Here is a 20,997-nt window from a genome sequence, read left to right as displayed (position 1 = left end):
TGGAGCCCTGGGCAGCCTGGGCTGGTGTGAAACGGGGAGGTTGATGGCCCTGCGTGTGGCAGGGGGTTGGAGATTTGTGATCCTTGGGGTCCCTTCCAACCCTGGCCATTCTGTGAATAAGCTCTTTATAAGACGGAGCCGCCCCCTTCAGGAAAACACAAAGCCCTTCCACTCTCTCCCCTTCCTGCCGATCTGAGCTCCCTTCCATGCTACCCTGCAACCAACACGCTGCAAATCACAGCTCCCTTCAGCCAAGGCACACTGTGGCAAGTCGAGCAGCAGCTGGAGGGGCTGTGCAAGCAGTTTGCTGCCTGTAAGCCAGCAGTTGAGAACTGCTACTGTAGGCTTTCCTCTGTCTTGTTAGACAGGCACTATGGCTTCATGGGAAGACCCTGAGTCTGATGCAAGCAGTTTTCCAGTCAGGCTCACCCAGCTCTCCCCTAGAAAGCAAAGTAACCCATACCTGTTTCAGGTCTGCCCCTCTCAGCACATCCAGATGGGAGTCACTGTTCTTACAGAACTAGAAGATGCCTTGACAATCATGCCCTGCTTTTACATGAAGGTAAGAGGTATGAGATTGATCCTGCCTCAGACTGCACAGCTGTTTTCCTGGTTAAAGAAAACAAACAAAAAAACCCTTCAGTGCAACCAATAAAAAAGCTTAAAATGTGGGCAAACCAAGTTGTGCCAACATTGTTTTTAAAAAGCTAAAACTGAGCAGAAGTTTAGAACTGAGTCCAGCTGTTTAATTGCAAAGGAAAAGCTCATCACAGACAAATGCTGTGCTGCAAATAACCTCTACTTCTAAGCTTAAGTGTGGTTGGGATCTTAACCTCATTTCTATCTCCACACACTTATGCATGGGAATGAATTATATGGAATATGGGATAAACAGTGACTATTTCCTCTTGATAAATGGGAGAGGGATGCAATCTTTTTCATCTCTCTTCCATTGTTTAGCTGAATTATTTAGGGACTGTTTTATAAGACCAAATGAAGGAGGAAGTGCAACCCAGTCATTTGGCCCATCAAGTCTTTCTGCAGGAACTCCAAGCCTTCTGCACTCAAAAGCTTGTCTATTCTTTCTGCAGAAGGCCCTCCCTTCCTACTGACTGTATCTGTATTATCAGTCCAACCATAGATGCATTGTTTACCAAGAGTTTCCTTCTTAAAGGAACTAATAAAGAACTTCTGCAAAAATAATTATAAATGCTGACAAGGGGCACAATCACAATACAAGAAGCATCACAACAGTCAGTAAACAGATAATTTTGAGGAATGTCCAGGCAACCATGGTTGGCCAAAGGAAGGCACTAAGTCTTTTAGCATAAGGTTTTTGGGAAGATTGTCTACAGCTTCAAAAAACAAAGGAATGTTTCCAAAGTTAAAATAACCAACCTGAGGAGCTCATTATTGCAGCAACATGCTTTCAATTTCAATTTAACTGCTCGTTTATGAATAGGAACTGACTTAGTCCTGGTTGCCTGCTTTGCTCCAGCAAATTAAGACTTAATTTTGTCACAGCTAGCAGTACAGCTTAAAGAACAACTACAAAAATCCAGAATTCCTCTTTTCCAGAACGAGCTGAAGCAAAATCCTACTCACTTTCTCTAAGTCCCAAACCCCTCTGCAGTATCATTTAGTTCCCCCATTCTTGGATAATAGCAGTCTACACATGTGACTAATTCTAAGAGAGCCAGAGTGCTGTGACTGCACAGGAATACTAATTCAAGAAAGCAAACCTCAGAAGTTTCAGAGCAGCAGCACAAGTGTCCTGGTTCTTAAAAATAGAAACAGTACTGTGTGACAGTTTTGACATCTAGAGAGAGACTAAAGCTTTCACTGCTCATCATCTCCATTAAAGATGGCATCATCTCCATGTCAGTTTTTAGTTACTCAACTGTTTCTTATTTTAGCTTAAGGGTAACATGATATGTTCTTTTCAGTGAAACATAATAGAAACCAGCTATTTTTGCACTGTTGTGCCTCATAATGAGGCACACACACATTCTATCACTTGTACTGTGCTCCTCCATCACACTGATGTCAAATATGACATCAAGTACCAGTCACCAGCTAGGTTTGAATCCATTGTATTTCTGCAATCAAATATTAACCTGAAAGCTTTCTCTTACAAAACACAACCCTACTCACTAACAGGCTGTTTCTTAATGCTTTGCATGATCCTTCCAAGTCCGAAAAACATCTCTGCTGTATGTGCTCCTTGAAGTCAAAGATGTCCATGAACATTTGCTTATGCTCAAGAGCTCAACACCTGCTCAGATCATGAGAAGCTTATTGTTCTGTTCAGCAGCAGGGAAGACTGAAGCTGGGCTCAAATGCTGCAGTGTTTGTTTCAGCTGTCAAAGCAAATGACACTAATGAATAGGAGAGCACAGAGTAACCAAAGCAAAACACAGATCTTATTTAAGTTCTAAAATATTTTATCCTGCTGTCTCGGGAATTATTATGCAGACTATCTTTTAATCACAAGTTACTACTGCAACACAAGCAGTAAAGGTATTACTGAAATTAAATTACTGAAATTAATGTTCATGAGAGGGCCAATCAGATCAACTCTAGGATATTTTATTTATAACTGAAAGGTAAGAACTATATCATGAGTAGCGTTGAAGAGTTCCCCTTCAATATTGTGTTTTTGGAGGGGGATGGATAGATAGTGTATTAATGTGAAACGTAGCACTGTTGCACAAGTCTGGCAGATCCTTCTTATTTCATTCTCTAAGAAATCAAACCGTGATAAAGGAAATATCTACACAGGCTTTGTGGCTTTTTGGTGCTAACTCCAGCGACATGACCATGAGATAACAGACTATCTCAGTTCCACTACTGCTGCTCTACAAAGACATCAAATAAAGAGGGATTTATTCCTGAATGTCGTACTGTAAAGCAGAATCCAGAACTGCATTCAAAGATTGTCGTACTTGAGACCTATCTTATCCTCTCTTCTACTTTCCAGGTCGCCAGCATTGAAAAACACAAAAAACAGCTCCGCAGTAGAAAAAGGCTTAGGTCAGGATACACGACCAAGGTAAGCACATCTCATTGAATTCCTAAGGGTGGCCATGCCTCAAACACTGACTGTCCTCATGCTCTCAGCCATTCACAAAAGCAAGGTCTAAAAGCAGTTAGGACAGGTCAATCTGCAAACACTGGTGCACAGATGCACAGTGCTGTAACTAAGGACATTTTACTGAAGAGCTTCCCACTTCAAAATCTTATTTTGCAAATGTTACCAGTGTAAGTGGCTTTTTTTTAACAGATTCTGGTGTGCCTCTTGAACGCTGCAGAATGTTTGCACAGCAAGAGGTGATGTACCACAAATAAACTAGAAGACCTGTCAAAGTTATCTGGACATAAGCTTACTTTAGTGCTAAAAGATGATACAACTGTAGTGGTAGGAAGACTAAGTTTCACAATTCCAAGCCAGTTCTTCAGTTTTAATACAGTTTAATGAACATCAGTCCAAGACACCATTTGATGGTATGAGGTACATTCCTTGACCACAATGGCTGTGCTTAAGGAAAAAGGACAAACATATACTTAAATTAAATAGTGTAATTTAATTTAGTAGCTGCTTAATTATCATTAAGTTAAAAAAAAAGTTATAATTAACTATTAACGTTAATGACTCAAAACCTTTCAGAAAGCATGAATCCAAAAGGAAAACATTCAGCAGGTGATCACAGACTTGCAGTTCTTCCACCAACAATGCAACCTGCGTCAGTCATTAAGGACTGTTTGTTCAGCGAGGACATTGGTCTACAGTCAGTAACAGCAGTCTTGGCTCTGCTACTTCGCACGGTCTTCTAACAGATACACAATTAACTCGTAAGTGGACAACACAATGGCTGTGTTTGGTATCTGCCGGATGAGCTGGGCAAAAAGTCCTCTATAGAAGGCGAGGTAGCCTTCCTCACGTGCTACCAGCCGTGCTGTCTGAATGAAGGCCTTGTACTTAGTGCCTTCTTCTCGCAGCCGTGTCCGTATGACCTCTGCAGAAAAGTAGAACAAGAGCCCAAGGTTAACAAGACTTACACATCCCTGAAACGTGCCAAGATCAAAAAAGAAGTTAAAACTTCCCTGCACCCATTGCCTGCTAGCCAGGGCTTTCAGACGTGAAATCCCGCCTGCTTTGTCCTTTAGGCAAGAAGGATGTTAAAGAGGGGTGCCCTTCCATGTAGAAAAAATGGATTATTTGCTTGGTCAAGCTGCTACAAAATGAAACACTTCACTGATACTCACCTAGCCAGTACTGCTCTATAAGACCACAATGACACTCACTCGTTTCTCCAGAAACACCACTGTTTACCCACTGAGTGCTTCCCACCCCCCAATTTCCATGCATGCACCCTCTTCCGAGTTTGTATTACTTCAGATGCAAATTCAGATAATCAGAAACCTTCACTTATTTATTCACCTATTTATTCTTCTAAATACTTAATTACTTCCAAATACCACACAACACTATTATTCAGTCTGCATATAAACTAAATGTATAAAAAGCTTCTAAAAGCAGTTGGGACTCATATAGATGAGGCTACTAGTGAGAATGGATGCAACAGGCACTCAGCTTTTTTTGGAGTAGCTTTGAAATGAGGAAATGCTAGTCACTACATAGCTAGGCAGGAATAAGAACAGTACTAAAAATCTCAGTGCATATGCACATGCCACAGTAACACACACAGGCCGTTCAAACAGACAGGAATTCCACAAGCATAAAACTAATTATTTGCCTTGCATTGGAGGCAACAGCTGTTCTGCAGTCACAAATGGAAAAGTTAACATACCATGTGGATAAGCAATACAAGAGGCACAGCCCTTGGAAACAGCAGCAGCAAACATCAGTCCAAAGAAGTTTGTGGAGCTCCTTTCGGTTCCGTTAGAAGAAGAGGAGGGCAGCTGGACTTCTTTTAAGTGCTTTTTTAAACTTTCATAAATAGCAAAGCAGATAATGGTCTCAGAAATCCCAGCATAGGAGGCAGTCAATCCTCTATAAAAACCACGGATACCTTCCATCTGGTAAACGTATCTAGCACACTGCAGAGCATTCATTGGTTTTGAACCTCTGACTCTACAAACAACAACAAAACAGAAAACATAATGAGCCCAGAATGAGAATAAAGGTTGAAACAAACAAACAACAACAAAACCTGATGGCTTTCAATACTTTTCAGAACTACAGAATGGTTCTCTAACAAGTTTTACTTCAAAAATCTTCTAAGAAAGCTGTGTGGAGCAGGACTGTTATGCTGAGAATCCACACTTGGCTCTGCAAATTCATACATGTAATAATTCTTACAGCTCCAGCTCTAACTAGTCTGTGACAGTTCACATCAGTGCTTTAAAAGACAATAAGTATTGAAGAGACACTGCTTTACATTACACTACTAATTCCACTTAAAGCTACCTTCAGCAGGCCAAGATACATAAGTCTCCTACACGAGAAACAGTCTTTCATTTTAACAAGGCAGCATTCTGCTCAAAGGTGACACCCTGTGAAGTGCTGGAATCGAGGTTTATAAATTATTTATAAGGGATGGTGTCTTAAAGGATCTTGCTTATTTCACATAAGACATCCTTGCAGGAAAGAATTTCCATTCTAACGAGTCACTTTATTACCTGAATCCCTCATTGCTTCAATATCCACCAGTGACCATGAATCACCCAACTGGAAGATATTAATGCCCAATTCCCCCTCTGCCTTCAGGAGCTATGGTTAACCATGATACAATGCTGAAGGGAGTATGAGAACATTAAACCACTGCAACAGATTCTTGCTGCCTCTGGAACGTTTTATGAAATTAAACAAATCCTGCTTCATTAGAATTTAAAAAACATCACTCTTTCTGCTTACAGCTACTTAACTGTGTATCAGCAGCCTCAGTGTGTTGCTGTAATACATGTGTCTGTATGGTCTAGGGCCAGCACAAGGGGTGGTGCCAAGTGGGACAAGGACTGTGAGCCACATTTGGCTCCCCACGTGGGCTCCCCTGACCTTTCCGCAGTCTCTATTACTGCTCATTCAGAGCACTTCAGTCACTGATGTATTGAGCCTCAACACCAACCCCTGAGGTTCAGAAGACTTTTTAAAGCAGGATCTGAGGGCAAATTAATGCTGTATCTAAATTTACTGGAATTTTACAGTGGAACAAAAACCTGAATCTAACTCAGGCTGGAGGCAAATTCCACATCCCTCTATAGAAGCTGTGAATCAGATTAACCCAACACCCAAAACCTAAACATCCAGCATGACCAGGATGGTAGCTTCCAAGATGAAAGTGAGAACTGGGGAAATAGGGCAAGATCTACCAAAGTCTAAACAGCTATCAGAAAAAAACATCTAAGATGTTCAGAGTTTTCCAGAGGCTCCCTTAGCCATTTAGCAGCATCCCATCTCCTTCAGTTACTTACTTCCGTTCCAGTTGCATTCTGGTTTTCACCATCCATATAGGATTCATCAGGGTATTTGTGATAAAGGCTGAAAAAGTGGAAAGAAAAACAGAAGTATAGCTGAATTCAGGCAGTCCACACTGTTCAAGCAAGTGAACTATATGAAATGAACTGTATGAATGAACTATACACACTGTGCAGTGACAGTTCTAGTTACCAGCTGCAGGGGTTTCAGACAACATACAGGTGTGTAGCTTCTAATCTGTCTCTGGCCAGAGAACTATCTTATATTAAGAAAGCTCCAGAAGGCATCAGTCAATGGCCTTAAGGGCTCTTTTCTTTCTGCACCTATGTACTTCATGTTTCTAAACAATGCTGTAGGCAAGACAGCTTACTTACTGACTGGGTTTTAGAAAAAATAGACAGGGAAAACATGCATTTATTAGTGCCTTGTTTTCCCCAAGGCTCTAGGTGGTGCCATTGAGCTACCTCATCAACTGAATCCACCCACAGCTATGGGGTCAGTCTGGCAAACATTTTTAATGATCACTCTGCTGACTGACACTTAATTAGTGGAGCTGTTCTGCAGTATTCTTCCAATAAGAACAGGCTATTTCCTTATCCTGGGAGGAAAAAAATACAACAAGCCAAAATAATTTGGCTAAAGCAGTATCAAAGGTTTGCTGATGTCTATTAACTTTTGCTTTAAACTGTTCAGAAATATTCTTATAGCATTTTGATTGGAATAATTTGCAAAGAAGAATTCAGAAACATTACGAAGCATCGAACAGTAAAACAGCTCCTCTGCAAACAAGGTAAGCCAAGAGCTAGCAAACTCCTGGGATCGAGCTCTGTGGAGTCTATCTCTGGCTTCCCCCAAAAGCTGATGTTAGAATATTTCACTAGCACTGAAAGGGTCCCTGTCCTTTAGAGGTGAGCATCAGGTCATGCCACTACTCACAGTTCTGTAGCTGTAGCACCTGGCACATGGTTCTACAATGTTCTTACTGAAAGTCTTCAATCAGAAAGACATTCAAGCATGTGTTTCTATCAGTTTCATTTGCTCCAGCAGTTCCTAAAACCCTTCCTCAATGCTAAACTTGGCCAAAGCACACAAGTTTAAATCAATAAATAACACTGCCATAACTTACTCACAAGGGCACTTTACCTACAGAAAGCACTGTGCCAACAGAGTAGGACAATATGACTGCATTGGCAATTGGTGGGTTGGCACAAACACGTGCAACAACTTTGCTACAAACTTTAGATTGCAGAGATAGGTGGTTATTCAAACTAGGTGCTAAGAACAAATTTACCCCTTTTTAGTAGTGTTATGAAACACCAATTTAAACTCCTCAGAGTGTTCCTTAACAGTCTCCAAAGCAATCCTGCCAAGCACTCCTGTCTGTTTGTGAGAGAACGAGATGTTTCCAGACTCACAGATTGTATTTATAGTCTCTGAACTTTGGCTCATTAAGAACACCTTATACATACTGTTGTTCCACAATCTCAGTTACATCTCCTGATCTCACCCTTGTATGGAGATGATTGCTGGATATATTTCCTAGAAAGTAGATCCTCTATACCAATGTTTTCTGATCTATAAGCTTGTACTTGTACAGATGTCACAATTATTCACAGACCCCAGTCAGGAATTATCTATTAGCCTGTACTGACAGACTGGAAGTCCAGGCCCTATCTTAATGATAATCTCCATTCATTTTCTAGCTACTGAGAACAAGTCTTGTATTGATAACAGCTTGGAATACATACTTCAAAAAATTAAGGTGCATCTCAGAGCCATGCAGACACCAACACAAGCATGGCAGGTACTGCTAAGGGACCAGATGCTGGAGTATTGCTGCAGACCATATGGAAAGTGAACTGCAAACACGTACCTGCAGAACCTGCAGAACAGACATGCACAATGTTGCTGTTGGGTACAAAAATGCCATTAAATCGCTCTTTGGCTTTGGAGTAGCACGCAAAGTAGACAGCTCTGTGGAAAAACAAACAAAGAACAGAAGAAAAGCAATAATACACATGACATCAAGTTAGGTACATTACAGTATTACCTCCTCTAGAAAAAACAGGACTCTCTAAAAAGGGGCCTCTGTATGATGTGTCCATCTGCAGGAATACAAGCTTTCTTCCTCTAAGGTGCCACTATCTGACTCGACATCCACAGGGGTAGAAATATCTTACTTTCATACCAAGCCTGTGATGTGAAGCAACATGGTCTTGTTAAAGCAAGTTAGACTGGATACTAATGCCAACTCTGGCATTTAATACATTTTGTAACCTTGGGACTGCAACATCCCACTCTGAGCCTCTGTTTTCCCTACATTTGGTAAGAGCTATAGTTGCCTTGGCAGCACTTAACCCTGGACTTAAACTAAAAGCAGTTTCACACACTTGTAGTAATACATTAAAATATTCCCCCCTCCTAATTATTTTTTTGAGGATAGCATCATGAACAAAGTTCCACTGATAACAGAAAGCACAGATCACAACAAGCAGCTAAGACACACATACAGAAGTTTACAGAAGTCAAAAAATGACAAATTGAGGTTTCATTGTTAGAAAAAACAGTACTGACTTCCATAGTATTCCATCCTTTGAAGAAGAGAATATGAATATTGACTAGAAAAAGGTACTAAATGCATTAGTTACTGATACATGTAAGTGAAAGTCACTGCTATACAAGTGTAAGGATGATTTTTAGAATTAGTTGTTGACATGAAAGCTATGCAGTCTGATGCTTTGCAAAGCAGTTTATGGATGGGATAATTTTATGACCTATTCTTCTATATCGCAAATGGGCTGCAATGTTTGGGTCGATGCTTTAAATGTGCTTTTTGGCAACAGCTTAACTATTTACCTCGATGGTGCAACTCCAACCAAGTTTGGACCCAGACCTCGGAAGAGTGACCTTGGTCCTTCTTTTTCCAGAATTGACCTTAAAATAAAAGCAAACAGAGAAAAAAAGGGTAGTATTTAGGTTAAAAGTTACGCTTCTTTTTCTGGCAGACAATCAGTCAAAAGAACTGTGCTGAAGAAATCAATGTTGGTTTGAAAACTACTAAGTTCACAACTGCACAAAAGAATTATAAGAAAATAAGCAGAATTATACACTGCTGAATAAAGACCACTGTGCTGCAAGACTTCAGTGCACTGCAGGCGAACGCGTGTCGTATGACAGAAGGTTACAATTTCCATTTTTGAAAGCTGAAAGGAATTGAACTTCATAGTTTCACTGAGAATCCAATTCTAATTGACTGAAGAACAAAGAATACTTTTGTCATTCTCTGTATCCAGGAAACTTAAGCAGTTTAGGAGTCTGCTGCCTCAATAGAGGCACAAAAAATGTAAAACCACCAGCACTCTTTCCCCTTTCACAATTAGTCACTTTTTCCCAGTGGAAGTTGAATGCTGCACCCTTCTACAAGCTGTTCCCCCACGTAGTTCAGAGTAACTGTTCTGGTTTTGAGGGCATTCAAAAGAGTTCATAGCAAGACTCCAAAGGATGCCACAAACTACAGAACTACCCTTGTGTGTCACCAGATTTCATGACCAGGTGTAAAGCAGGATAATAATCCAATAATGTTTTCCTGTAGTTCTGGAATTGCTACAGCCCAAGTTTCCAAAGCCATTTTCATCCATTTTTCCCCACATCTTGGAAGGCATGTTCAGCTAGAGCTTCTATGATAGTCCAGCTGTCAAGCTCCACGCTTGCTCAGGTGAAAAAGACTTACTTTTACACAACTATTTGCCCTATTAACAGAGCACATATTCAGAAGGATTGAATTAACACCCAAACATGGTAAATAGCCAACTATTCACCAGCGAGAGCCAGATATGGTCCAGTAATCACTGGGGCTGAGTGCACAGTCTGCTGCAGTAGACCTCAACAGAAATAAAGGCTCATCACGTGAAAACCATGCAATAAAATCCAGATAACACCAGGTCCCAGGGGAAGTTCACGTGCATCTGTTTGTACTGTCCAATTCTCCGTTTGCTTTCTAGGTCATTAGCACTGTTGGGAATGTCCCCCGCGGATTCCAAAAACAAGCTCATTAGGCAGAAGATACATAGGAGCTCCTGAAATGTTTTTTGTTTTTTATTTCTGCAGTGGAGTAGAACTTTCTGTGTAAACTCCAGAGCTGAGTGTCTCCAAGGAGACAGATCCACCAACTACTCCTTCTTTGTCATTTAGCAGTCACGACTGCAGCTTCCAGCTGGGGTGACTCATGAGAATCTTAAAGGGATTAGACAAAAACAGCCCGACCTTCTGGAGTGCTTTCTATACAGCAGCAGGCTTAACCTGCCCTCCTGAGTACCTACTTTTCTTCTATTTACAGCAGCTAAGGAGCTTTCATATTCAGCATCTTTAAGTCTTCTAGAACGATTTTATTTGCAGGGCTCTGAAGGGCTGCTTCCTCAGCCATACAGTTTTCCTAAAACAGAGGATCCAAGTCACATCCAGTTCAGCCATGTATGTATGGTCAGGATTCAGAAAGGGGTGTAAGGATATAAGAGATCTAACTTACTCCTCTTTCTTCATACGTTTGTGTTTCATCAGAAAGATCAGAATCAATAGCATTATCTGTGCTTCACAGACACTGTCAGCAAGGGAATGACAGACTGCATGATTATTTCATTCTCACTTCTTAATCCTCTGGACTAAATAGGTCAAAAACATGGTGTGATACATGCAGCTGAGCAATTCCTCAAGTAAAATGAAATCAAGATCATAGTCACCACAGAAATTCTGGGGTGAAATGAAATCAAGATTTGTCAACCAAATTTAATGAGCTTAATAAATACATTAAAAGGTTGACCTAATTTTAACCCATTTCTTCTTTCCCTAAAAGGGAGATCTTAGAGAAAGATGGGAAAAGGAAATAAATTAACAGCCTCATATGTTTAAGTTATTACTTCCTTTAGTAACAGCTGTCTTTAGACCAGTGCTGCAAGGTGAAAAAGTAGAAAGGGAAAGAAGAAAACCAAAGGCAATTGGCACTGAGTTATACTTTTGGTCACGAATTGCTGTAGATTCACCTCTGAATACAAAGTGTTTGGCATGGGAAAGAAGCTCTGTTTATAACAGAAACTCAAGTCCCAGAATGACTCTAAGCATCTAGTTCTGCAGAGAATTTGAGTTAGCACTGTACTGTTACATAACTGTGCAGCTTCTCCTCAGGCAACCTGCCAAGTGTGTTGGCCTTACATAAATCATTCAACTTGTTTTGCTAGTCAGTATTTTCTTTGGCATTTCTATTACCTGATCTAAGCAGGACCATCCTGCATTACCCTGTGATGTGCTCAATGATCCAAATAAACTCGATGCACTGCATGATGTCTGAACCGTAACTTTGGGTTGTGATCAATGGCTCTGGGTCCAGGTGGAGGCTGGTGGCAAGTGCTGTCCCCCAGGGTCTGTCTTTGGACTGGTACTTTTAAACATCTTTATCAGACACAGATGATGTGATTGAGTGCACCCTCAGCAGGTTTGTGGATGACACCAGGCTGAGGCACAGCTGATACAGAAGGAAGGCATTCCATCTAAAGGGACCTGAACAAGCTCGAGAGATGAATCCTTGTGATCTTAATGAGGTTCAAGGAAGCCAAAGTGCTGCACTTGAGTCAGGGCAATTCCACATATGCATACTATGGGAACTCTCTGAGCAGCCCTGCTAAAAAGGACTTGGGGTTCCTGATACATGATAAATTGAACACGAGTCAGCAGCATAGTGTGGCACAGAAGGCCAACTGCAGCATGCAGCCAACTCCTGGGCTGCATCAAGAGGGGTGCCCAACAGGTCGAGGGGGATGGTTGTCCCTCTCTACCCTTGTGAGGCCCTGTTTGAAGTACTGTGCCCTCTGAACAAAAAAAGATGTATAAAATCTTTTGGAGCAGCTCCACAGGAGGGCTGGAGCACCTCTCCTACAAAGACAGGCTGGGCTTTTTCAGCCTGGAGAAAGAAGGCTCCAGAGAAACCATACTGTGGCCTTCCAATACTGTATGTATAGACAGGGCTGCCCCTTCTTATGTGCTGAATTCAGCACTCGCTCTTTTTAAACTTCCTGTGGTTGGTGATTGCCCAGCTCTCTGATTTCAGCAAGGCCTCCCCACTCTCAATGGAGTCAACAGCTCCTCCCAGTAATATAAGGGATCAGAGAATTCTGGGGGTCATCTAGTTCAAATTAGCACTCAAGTAGAATCAATTTTGAAAATGGATCAGTGACTGACATGCATCACAAAACACAGAGAATCAGAAATCTCATTACAACACTGGCCCATTAAGGAGGAGGAAAGACTACAGACTCTCACCTTTAAATGGAGCTCTAAAGAGAGAGAAATCAAAAAATTTTTTCCCCCAGAATATTTTCTGGTAGTTCCTGCAAGCTAAAGCACATTGAACACAAAGCTTGGAGCACGCAGTGTGCATTGACTCCTAGAATATAATAACTACAAAAGTCTCAAAAGCAGATTAAAAATAATACTTCCAGACACCCAAATCAATGTGCTTCTGAGTGCTAGCAATAAAATTCTGTGGAAGCTTAAAGGAACACTCAGGAACTTCATGTATTTTTAAAAGAATAATTTATCTTTCTACTGCCGAATCCAGAAGCCTAACAGACATGTATCCCTGCAATGCAAGTCTGGAGCAAAATCTGCATTCCTTGTTTGAACCGAGGAATTGAAACTCAGATCACTGGTGTCAATTAACACTGAAGGACCAGAGGAACAGTACTCACTTAAGAACGCTAAGGAGCCCAGGTGAAACAGATGTTGGCCTGACCATTCCTTCACCACTGATGGTCCCCAGCTGGACTTGTGGGTAATAGACAGTCCGAAAGGCCAGTTTTGAAGATTGGAGCCTAGTCTTTATTACTTCCAAGGGACAAGTAAAGATGGCACCAACCGTTCCTCCACATCTGTAAAACACAATTTAAATAGAAGACAGTCAGTAAAATGTAGCTGCACAGATATAGCAAGTCACAAGAGCACAGAGCATAAATAAAATACTGCATAACTGACTCCAATTGCTCCACACTGTGGATAAACTAACAGAAGCAGAGCTGTTTCCACATCAGGCAATGGAGACTGTTCCCAAGCCCTGTGGGAGGGGAAAGAAGGCTGAGAAACACTTATGATGATCCCATGTAGTGATGAGATTGGAAGGGTGAAATGCAAAAACAATTCCCAACTCCAACAAAAATCCATGGCTGATCATCTGCTGGAATCCTGCCTGTAAAAACTTCAGAGGCACCCATGTTTCAGAGGTGGCTGTCCTAATACTGACATATCCTTGGATGGATTTTTCCTATGGGAAGCAGGACGCTGGCAGCTGAGAACAAGCAACTGGGGATTAAGAAACTGTACACAGCAAATATAATCCTCCACCATTTCAATAATTACGATTACAACAGCTCTCTACTGCAAGTTAGGTTCCCTTAAAAACAATGGCTATCAACTTCTCTGGCGTGGGGAAGCTGCAAGGATGCGAGGGAGGGTGGGAACAGGGGAGGCTGCTGTTCTTCAGGCTACTAAAGAGAATTAATTAGAATTCCCATGGCCTGATAACAGAAGCACAGGAATATTACACATGCACGCTGATTAGAGAATCATAAAATCATTAAGGTTGAAAAAGACCAACTGCCACCTACCACCAATACTGCCCAGTGCATCAGGTCCCTCAGGGCCAGATCTGCCCTTTCCTTAAACACCTCCAGGGATGGTGACCCCACCACCTGTCTGGGCAGCCTGTTCCAGCACCTCCCATTCTTTCTGAGACATCCAAGCTGAGAAACTGAGTGAGAAACTAGGATGTCTGTGGGCAAGGGGATGGAAAGGCAGAGGAGATGGCTCAGGATGCACTCTAAGCAGCAGCCAGACATTTTCCAAGGCAACTTCTGAAAGGAAGGTCAAATTTCTCCAAGATAAGGAGAGTCAGTGATCTGGAGTGCATCACACCCACCTTGCCCAGCCTGCCCTATGATAACAGCTGTTGTTTGGAAACTTAATGCTGAGGAGTTACAAGGCTGCTTGATGGCAGTATCAGTGACACACCTCTGAACTGAGCATACCCCTGGAGACTGCAGCCCGTGACTCAGTGAATGGAGGCCACTCCAAGGGAGATTTTCCTTGAACAGAAGGTGGTCAGGGAGCCACTGTGCTACACCCACGTTATTTCATATATACAAAAGAAAAGAAAAAAATCCCACCTGGCATAAAGTCCTCTTACTTGAAAGGCATCCACCTGAAAATAAATTCAGTAGATGGCAGAAACGATTCAAATCATGGTTTTAATAAGGGCATTTAACTCGGTTCGCCCACATTTCCAAAGAATAGTTTCACGTGATATAGTTTTTAACTGTTGTTATCCTGCTCTTAGCACTGTCTCACTCCGTGTTTTTCTTGTTCTAGGGCTTTTTCAACATCTTTCTTTAACCCATGATTTCTCTCTGTAACCAGATAATACAGAAACTGCTGGTGGCTGGAAGCTTGGTTTTCAATCTGTTGCTACAAACTCACCTAGTTCACACTCCTGACACAGAGCTCTATCATAAAAAATAGATTTCAAGGCATATTAGGAAATAAACAAACCTGAATCAGGATTGAGGATTTCCAGACACAATCTTTTTACATTACCCAAGGCTGACTATTTTTTACTGCAGAGTTTCACACAATGAATTCAACGTTCTGTACCACACTGCACAAAAAAGAAGGCTCCAAGCCCTCCTGTAACACCTTTCCTAGGACAGCAGGCTAAGGTTGCCACTGAGGATCACACATCAGTTTCTTACTGAGACTGGGATGATATCTGAATGTTCCAGTACAGTGATGGAAAACCACCAGCAGCCATTAATTCTATCACCTATCAAAGGTGATACCAAAGAAGCATCAAAGAGCTATAAAAATCCCCAATATGAAACTAGTCCTGAATATAACTGCTGCTCATCACTATTGCCATGCAATAGGAAACAGGGCAGCTAAAGTTGGAAATTCCCCAAGCTAGCAAACAGGCTGAATGAAAGAGTTCTAAGGTTGTTACACCAAAACAACACATTGAGCTTCATATTATGCTACAACAGCCTGGGGAGCCACGTTAGAGCTGCCTGTTCTGCTGCAGAGGCTCACAAAAAGCACACCAAGAACACAGCAGTGCACAACACCCAACTCTCATCAGTGCTCCTGGTCAAACACCTCGCTCTCTGTCACTGCTCCTCAATCATGTTTGAATGCCTCTTCTTTGAAACCTGACAGCTAAAAATAATTCTGAGGATGACTAAAAAGAACACTTAGTTTTATTAAACTAACACGTTCGGATTTAGGAAGACTTAAGAGGTTTTTGTTGGTTTTTTTCTTTTCCAAAGGCATTTCCTACAACTGAACAGATTAACAAGGAATTTTCTTTGTTTGTACAAGCATCTAAGCACGTTATTCCTTCAAAAACCTGTGCTTAGATTTCCCTTGGAAAACAGCACAAATCTACAACTTAACTGTCTTTGATGTTAATGTCAATTTGTGATTTAAGTAATTCTCCATGAGAGGGAAAGGAAGAAAAAACCTAATCCCATCCTTTGATTTGCATGTAAAGAATTCCTTGGTAGAGCAGCAAGAACTCTGTGTGCATGGTTTGGGAACAGGGAACTACAAAAGGACATTAATAGAGGTACTAACATGTATTTTCTGTATGTGAACTACTTTAACAGGAGAATCACTTTTAAGCACGAAAATGGTAAACAATGGCCAAAAAAAATGCAGCAAAAAAATACATACCAGTTTACAAAGGCATTACCTGGTGCTTGCTCAACGCCTTATATTAAACACTAACAATTGTTGGCCAATACTGTTGAGGCTCCTGGATTCCAAGCACTGTGCATTTCAGACACAATTATCCAAAAGAATAAACTGACATGACCAAGCCTGGCATTCTGATCTAACAGATGAGTTTGATGAGTTTCTCCTTTACTTCGATGAGTTTCTCCTTTAAAGAAACTTGCTTCTTCCTCTTCCCTGATTAAGGGAGGGAAAACGTAGCCAAATTGAGAAAATCCTTACATTCAGAGTGACAAATCCTGTAAGAAAGAGCTTTGCCTTCATCTCTTTCAGACCACTAAGATTTGATGGTTGAATAAAGTCAGAGTTGTTTACAGAACTAGGTGTGTGCCATGGGATCAAGAATGACGTTGTTCACACAGACCTCGCTGGGTCTCTGATTGCCCTGTGTACTGAAGGAGAGCTTGGACACAAGCCTTTTGTTGGTGGGCGTCACTTCTGTTTCTCCTGCCTTTTTAGATGCTTCTCATGTCACTCACATGCCTCAGCCCACATTTGGGAGAAACAGGCCAGGAATGGTTCATCCAGCAAAACCTTTCATGTCCCCAGAGCTCAGTCCTTTAAATGCAAGGACAAAGTGTTCTGAGAGTTCCTCTTGCAGATCCACGCCGCCACTCACCCCACTACATATAGTCAGTACATAAATGTATATAATTAACACTCGAATAACAGCAAGTCTGAGTGAATTCCATGAAAATAATTTCATTTCCTTAATAGCTAATTCATCTACCAACACCACGCTGCTGTGTTTTCTATCATCATTTACGAACACCAGAACAACACTTTCATAGTAACACCCCATAAATTCACAACACTGAAATTCCATTTGCCTTTTCTGACCCACCAGCTGCTCAGCCTACAGCGACATCTCGCCATAACGTTTTTGAGCCTCTCTGGCATGTTCCCTCCCGCATCAGCTGTCTTCTTTCTTCATGGCTCACTTCTGGAATTTCATCCTTTTAGTCTGATAATCCACTTAATTTATGCAGACTTGAATATTTGAGTACTTCTGGGAACATATATGTAATCCCTTGGTATTCAACACAGGCAATGAGTATCTGCATCGTCACTTTTAACAGATCAGAGTGAATGCTGCCTGCATGCCATTTAAGAAAAAAAGCATTATCTAAAGGAGCAATTCTCAGAATGCCAATAGGATGCATAAACCATGCCCCAAATATAAATAAGCAGCAGACAGTTCTACTAGGGACTCTGACGTGTTGGACATCTTGTTCAGATGAGCAGATTTTCCTCCACATGGGAATTTGTTTCCATTAAATCCTGGCGTTGCTCTATTCCCACAAAGATGGCTGAATAACATGCTGTGCATAAAAGAAACACTTTGTATTCCCACAGTGTTCCAAATACCTTCATCTGGGAAGGAAAAACAACCACCAGCCTCTCTCAGCTACATAAACAGCCCTAACCCTGAAAGATTCAGCTGTGAATATGCAGCCAAATCCATCTGATTTGGGAAGATGTAGGTGTTGCCTCGATTGCAGATTTAAGCCTTAATTCCGATCAGGACAAGGTTTTTAATGAGACACCATGCAGAACTGCAGTTCCGGAGATGTGAGCGGTGTTCACCACCATTACTCTCTTGCTAAAAGGCCAACAATCTCTAAACCTGCCTTCAGTCAAAAGACAGAGACCTGCTCAGAAACAAACGCAGGGCACGCTACCTTTGACAAGTCACACAGCAAGCACATGAGGGGTTCCCAGCCCTGCTCTGCATGCATCACACACACAGATCCCTTCAGTGTGAGACACCCAACAATGCACCAGCTTGGGCCCATTGCAAACTGCCAGAAAAAGTGTTTGTACTTCAGGCTACAAACACTCCCTCTGGATACACATTAGCCAGGCATACATTACCACTGGAGCAGTAAAACACATCTCTGAGTTGTGACGCCCAAACACAGGAGCACGTTTCATATCCTCAAGCCAAGGGCTGAGTGCTTACGGAGACACAATGTGCTGTGCATTATGAGTTGCAGAAAAATTATTTCCCTCCATAAAAAGAAAACATTCTGTGTAAAAGCCACGCCAAGAATGTAAATCTCAAAATTCAATTTGAACTTTTCTCTCGCTGGCAGCTTTCTATTTTTACAAAGTCCACCCCCAATACACCAATGACTTGCATTTGAAATAAACTCTCAGCACCCACTAGCACAACTGATATAGATGATGCCAAGTAACTTAATTAAAAGCAGAGATTATTGCATTTGGTGCTACTGACTGGGCTCCTATGATGGATGCAGGACTCTGTTCAGCTAAATTCAGTGGCACTATCAGCACAAAGCACAGCTCTGCAGCACCAGTGCACCTGCTTTCCTTGAAGGCAAACTGAGATGAGCCATTTTCCCCATGATTTTGTTTGTGATAGGGATTTCATTCTGTTTTTCTGACGTGTGCCACATGGCCTAGCATGAAACGCACAGCATAAGCAGGGAAGCATGTTTGATAATCAGTACTGCTTCATCAAGAGTGCAAAGTGAGGCGCTGCATTCCCAGAAACCATAGGAAAGTCATCTTCAAAACAATACAGACTGTTCTTCATGGTTTTGAGATATAAAGCATTCACAGCACCTCCAGCAAATAAAGCTGTCATCAGGTGCATGTATTGCTGCCAGCACTTGGTGTTCCTCAGTGAGCACTGTTACTGAATTACATCAAGCAGATGAGAACCTAAACTAGATAAGGGGCTGAAAGACAGCAAATCTCATTATCAGCTTAAGGGCTATAACATACACAGCATAACAGAAATACATACTTCAGGTCAAGGTTGCTTCTCTCCATTCTACAAACATATTATAAGCTGTGCAAGATGCTGAGCTTTGTTCCATGATAAAATACTTTTTTGCAGGTGAAGCTAGAGGAGCTCATTCACTTCAGTAATTTTGTTTGACATTTACTGGTATTGTCAGCCTTACCAAATCACTTCACAATCCTTTCCAAAGTACGCTTCCAGTCCCTTCCAGGTGGCTTAAGGAAGCTTTGCTTGGTGTCTCAGTTTGCCTTTCACAGCAGTAGCAGAAAGGAGTTACAGAGTTAAGCCTCAATAGCAAACAGAAAAAAAGTCACAAATGTGATTTTATTCATAGAAACAGTTCCCTTAGTTTCAGTAAAAAAAACTCTTCTTGAGGTTCAGGAATAGACACCACTCAGTACCTGCACAAAATAAATCACAGTAAGGAGTTCGTTCCGTTTTTGCTCTGCCTTTAAAAATCACTTCTTAGCAAATCCCTGTAGCAAATAATATTATTACAGCTGGAAAGACAAAATGAAGTCACCTCTGCTGAAGCCTGAGCCAAAGTTTTCCCCAAACAAAAATAAGCAAGAACTCCACTGACTTCAGCAGGGAAGGAAGAACCCAGACTTGAAAGCAGCTTGCATTTGTTGTACAACATAAGCATCATTCTGTTTGTTGCTTCTGAAACCTTCTCTGCCCTCACAGTCCTCTTCCCATCAATATCCCAAGAGCTTTTGGCCTGCTATTATTACTGTAAATCTTAAAATGAAAAACAAGCAAGAGGAAGTCAATGACTGTTTCTATCTGTAAGTACGCTGACTTGCCTTTTTTGTGCACACATAAGAAATTGCATTGCATTTCCTTGAGATCTGACACACCACCCCATACTCATTTTTGCAAGAAGCTACTGTAATACCACCAGTAAATCTCAAACAAAGTTACTTAAATGAATGACCTCCTCTAGCTTCACCTGCAAAAATGTATTTTTCCATGGAACAAAGCTCAGCATCTTGCACAACTTATAATGCGGTCTGAGCTTCCTGGTTCTGCAGGTTCTGTATGACAGTTTGAAGCTGACGTTCAGTTTGTTGTTCCATCCAGTGAGCCCTAGGAAGTCTGCATTTCTGACTTGAACAGCAGAGGTAACAGCATTATTAAATGTGGGCAACTGATCAGAACCGTGTTGGGATAGCAGGTGGGCACAGTCACTCACACCCTTATCTGCACAGGGCAAACACCTTAGCATCAGCTGATGCACAAGGAAAACTACATTTGCTATCTCACTGTCCTGTCTGTAACATCACTGCCAAACAGATGATGGTGCATTTTTCTGCGCCTCCTAAACACATTCAGAACAAGAATCAGCTTCACCAATTAACCTCTAAAGGCCTGTATGCCCAAAAGACAATCTCTCTCCTCCATGCCACACTTTCAGAACTGTTTTAAAAATGGATCAATCTTATTATAACTAAGAGGCCAGGATGATATTCGCTGTTGTGCTTCTATTCTTTTCGTCCACGCTCTATCGAAACCAGTCTGAACCTAATGATTTCCCAGCTATAGCACATAAAATGTTTATTAAGATCTTAAGGGAAAGCAGAGACTGTTACAAAATAAATAAGGAAGAGGTTGAACATTCAGTGCTAATTTAAAACCCCAATGAGTTTACAATTCCAATTTATTTATTGTGCAAGGAGTTACATGAGGACACCTGGAGCTCTGCAGAGGCTTTGTTTCTGTCCCAAATGGCTGCATGGGCACATCCAGGTCCAGTTTCTGGCACAGGATCCAGCAGAGAATGGAAAAACAACAGGGAGAGACTACTTACAACAATGCAACCATTTTAGCCAGCAGAAGAAAGGCTGTGTGTCTGAAAAACTTGGCTTTGTTGGCTTTAGTATTTGTATTAAATGAACTTACTGCTTCACAGCCAACCTCCTCTCTTGGTTTAGCAACAGAAGCAGCAATGTCTGCAATTAAA

At 41.5% G+C, this 20,997-nt stretch overlaps 1 protein-coding gene across 3 annotated transcripts in view; it reads right to left on the bottom strand.

Annotated features, from left to right (window-relative positions):
• Positions 1-3,289: 3,289 nt before the first annotated feature.
• Positions 3,290-20,997, bottom strand: part of SLC25A33 (solute carrier family 25 member 33) — a 52,827-nt gene continuing 35,119 nt past the window's right edge. For 2 of the 3 annotated variants that reach the window (XM_048968011.1, XM_048968012.1), the window contains exons 4-9: positions 13,177-13,356; positions 9,296-9,373; positions 8,313-8,413; positions 6,436-6,502; positions 4,812-5,095; positions 3,290-4,016 (exon numbers count right to left, since the gene is read on the bottom strand). In XM_048968011.1, the coding sequence (XP_048823968.1) occupies positions 3,814-4,016; positions 4,812-5,095; positions 6,436-6,502; positions 8,313-8,413; positions 9,296-9,373; positions 13,177-13,223 (780 nt within the window). In that variant the 5' untranslated portion in view covers positions 13,224-13,356 and the 3' untranslated portion in view covers positions 3,290-3,813. The remainder of the gene's footprint in view (positions 4,017-4,811; positions 5,096-6,435; positions 6,503-8,312; positions 8,414-9,295; positions 9,374-13,176; positions 13,357-20,997) is intronic. The other variant, XM_048968010.1, reaches the window with a different exon arrangement.

Source organism: Lagopus muta, chromosome 21, assembly GCF_023343835.1.
Source record: "Lagopus muta isolate bLagMut1 chromosome 21, bLagMut1 primary, whole genome shotgun sequence".
Taxonomy (NCBI): Eukaryota; Metazoa; Chordata; class Aves; order Galliformes; family Phasianidae; genus Lagopus; species Lagopus muta.
This window is presented reverse-complemented; position numbering and strand designations above follow the sequence as displayed.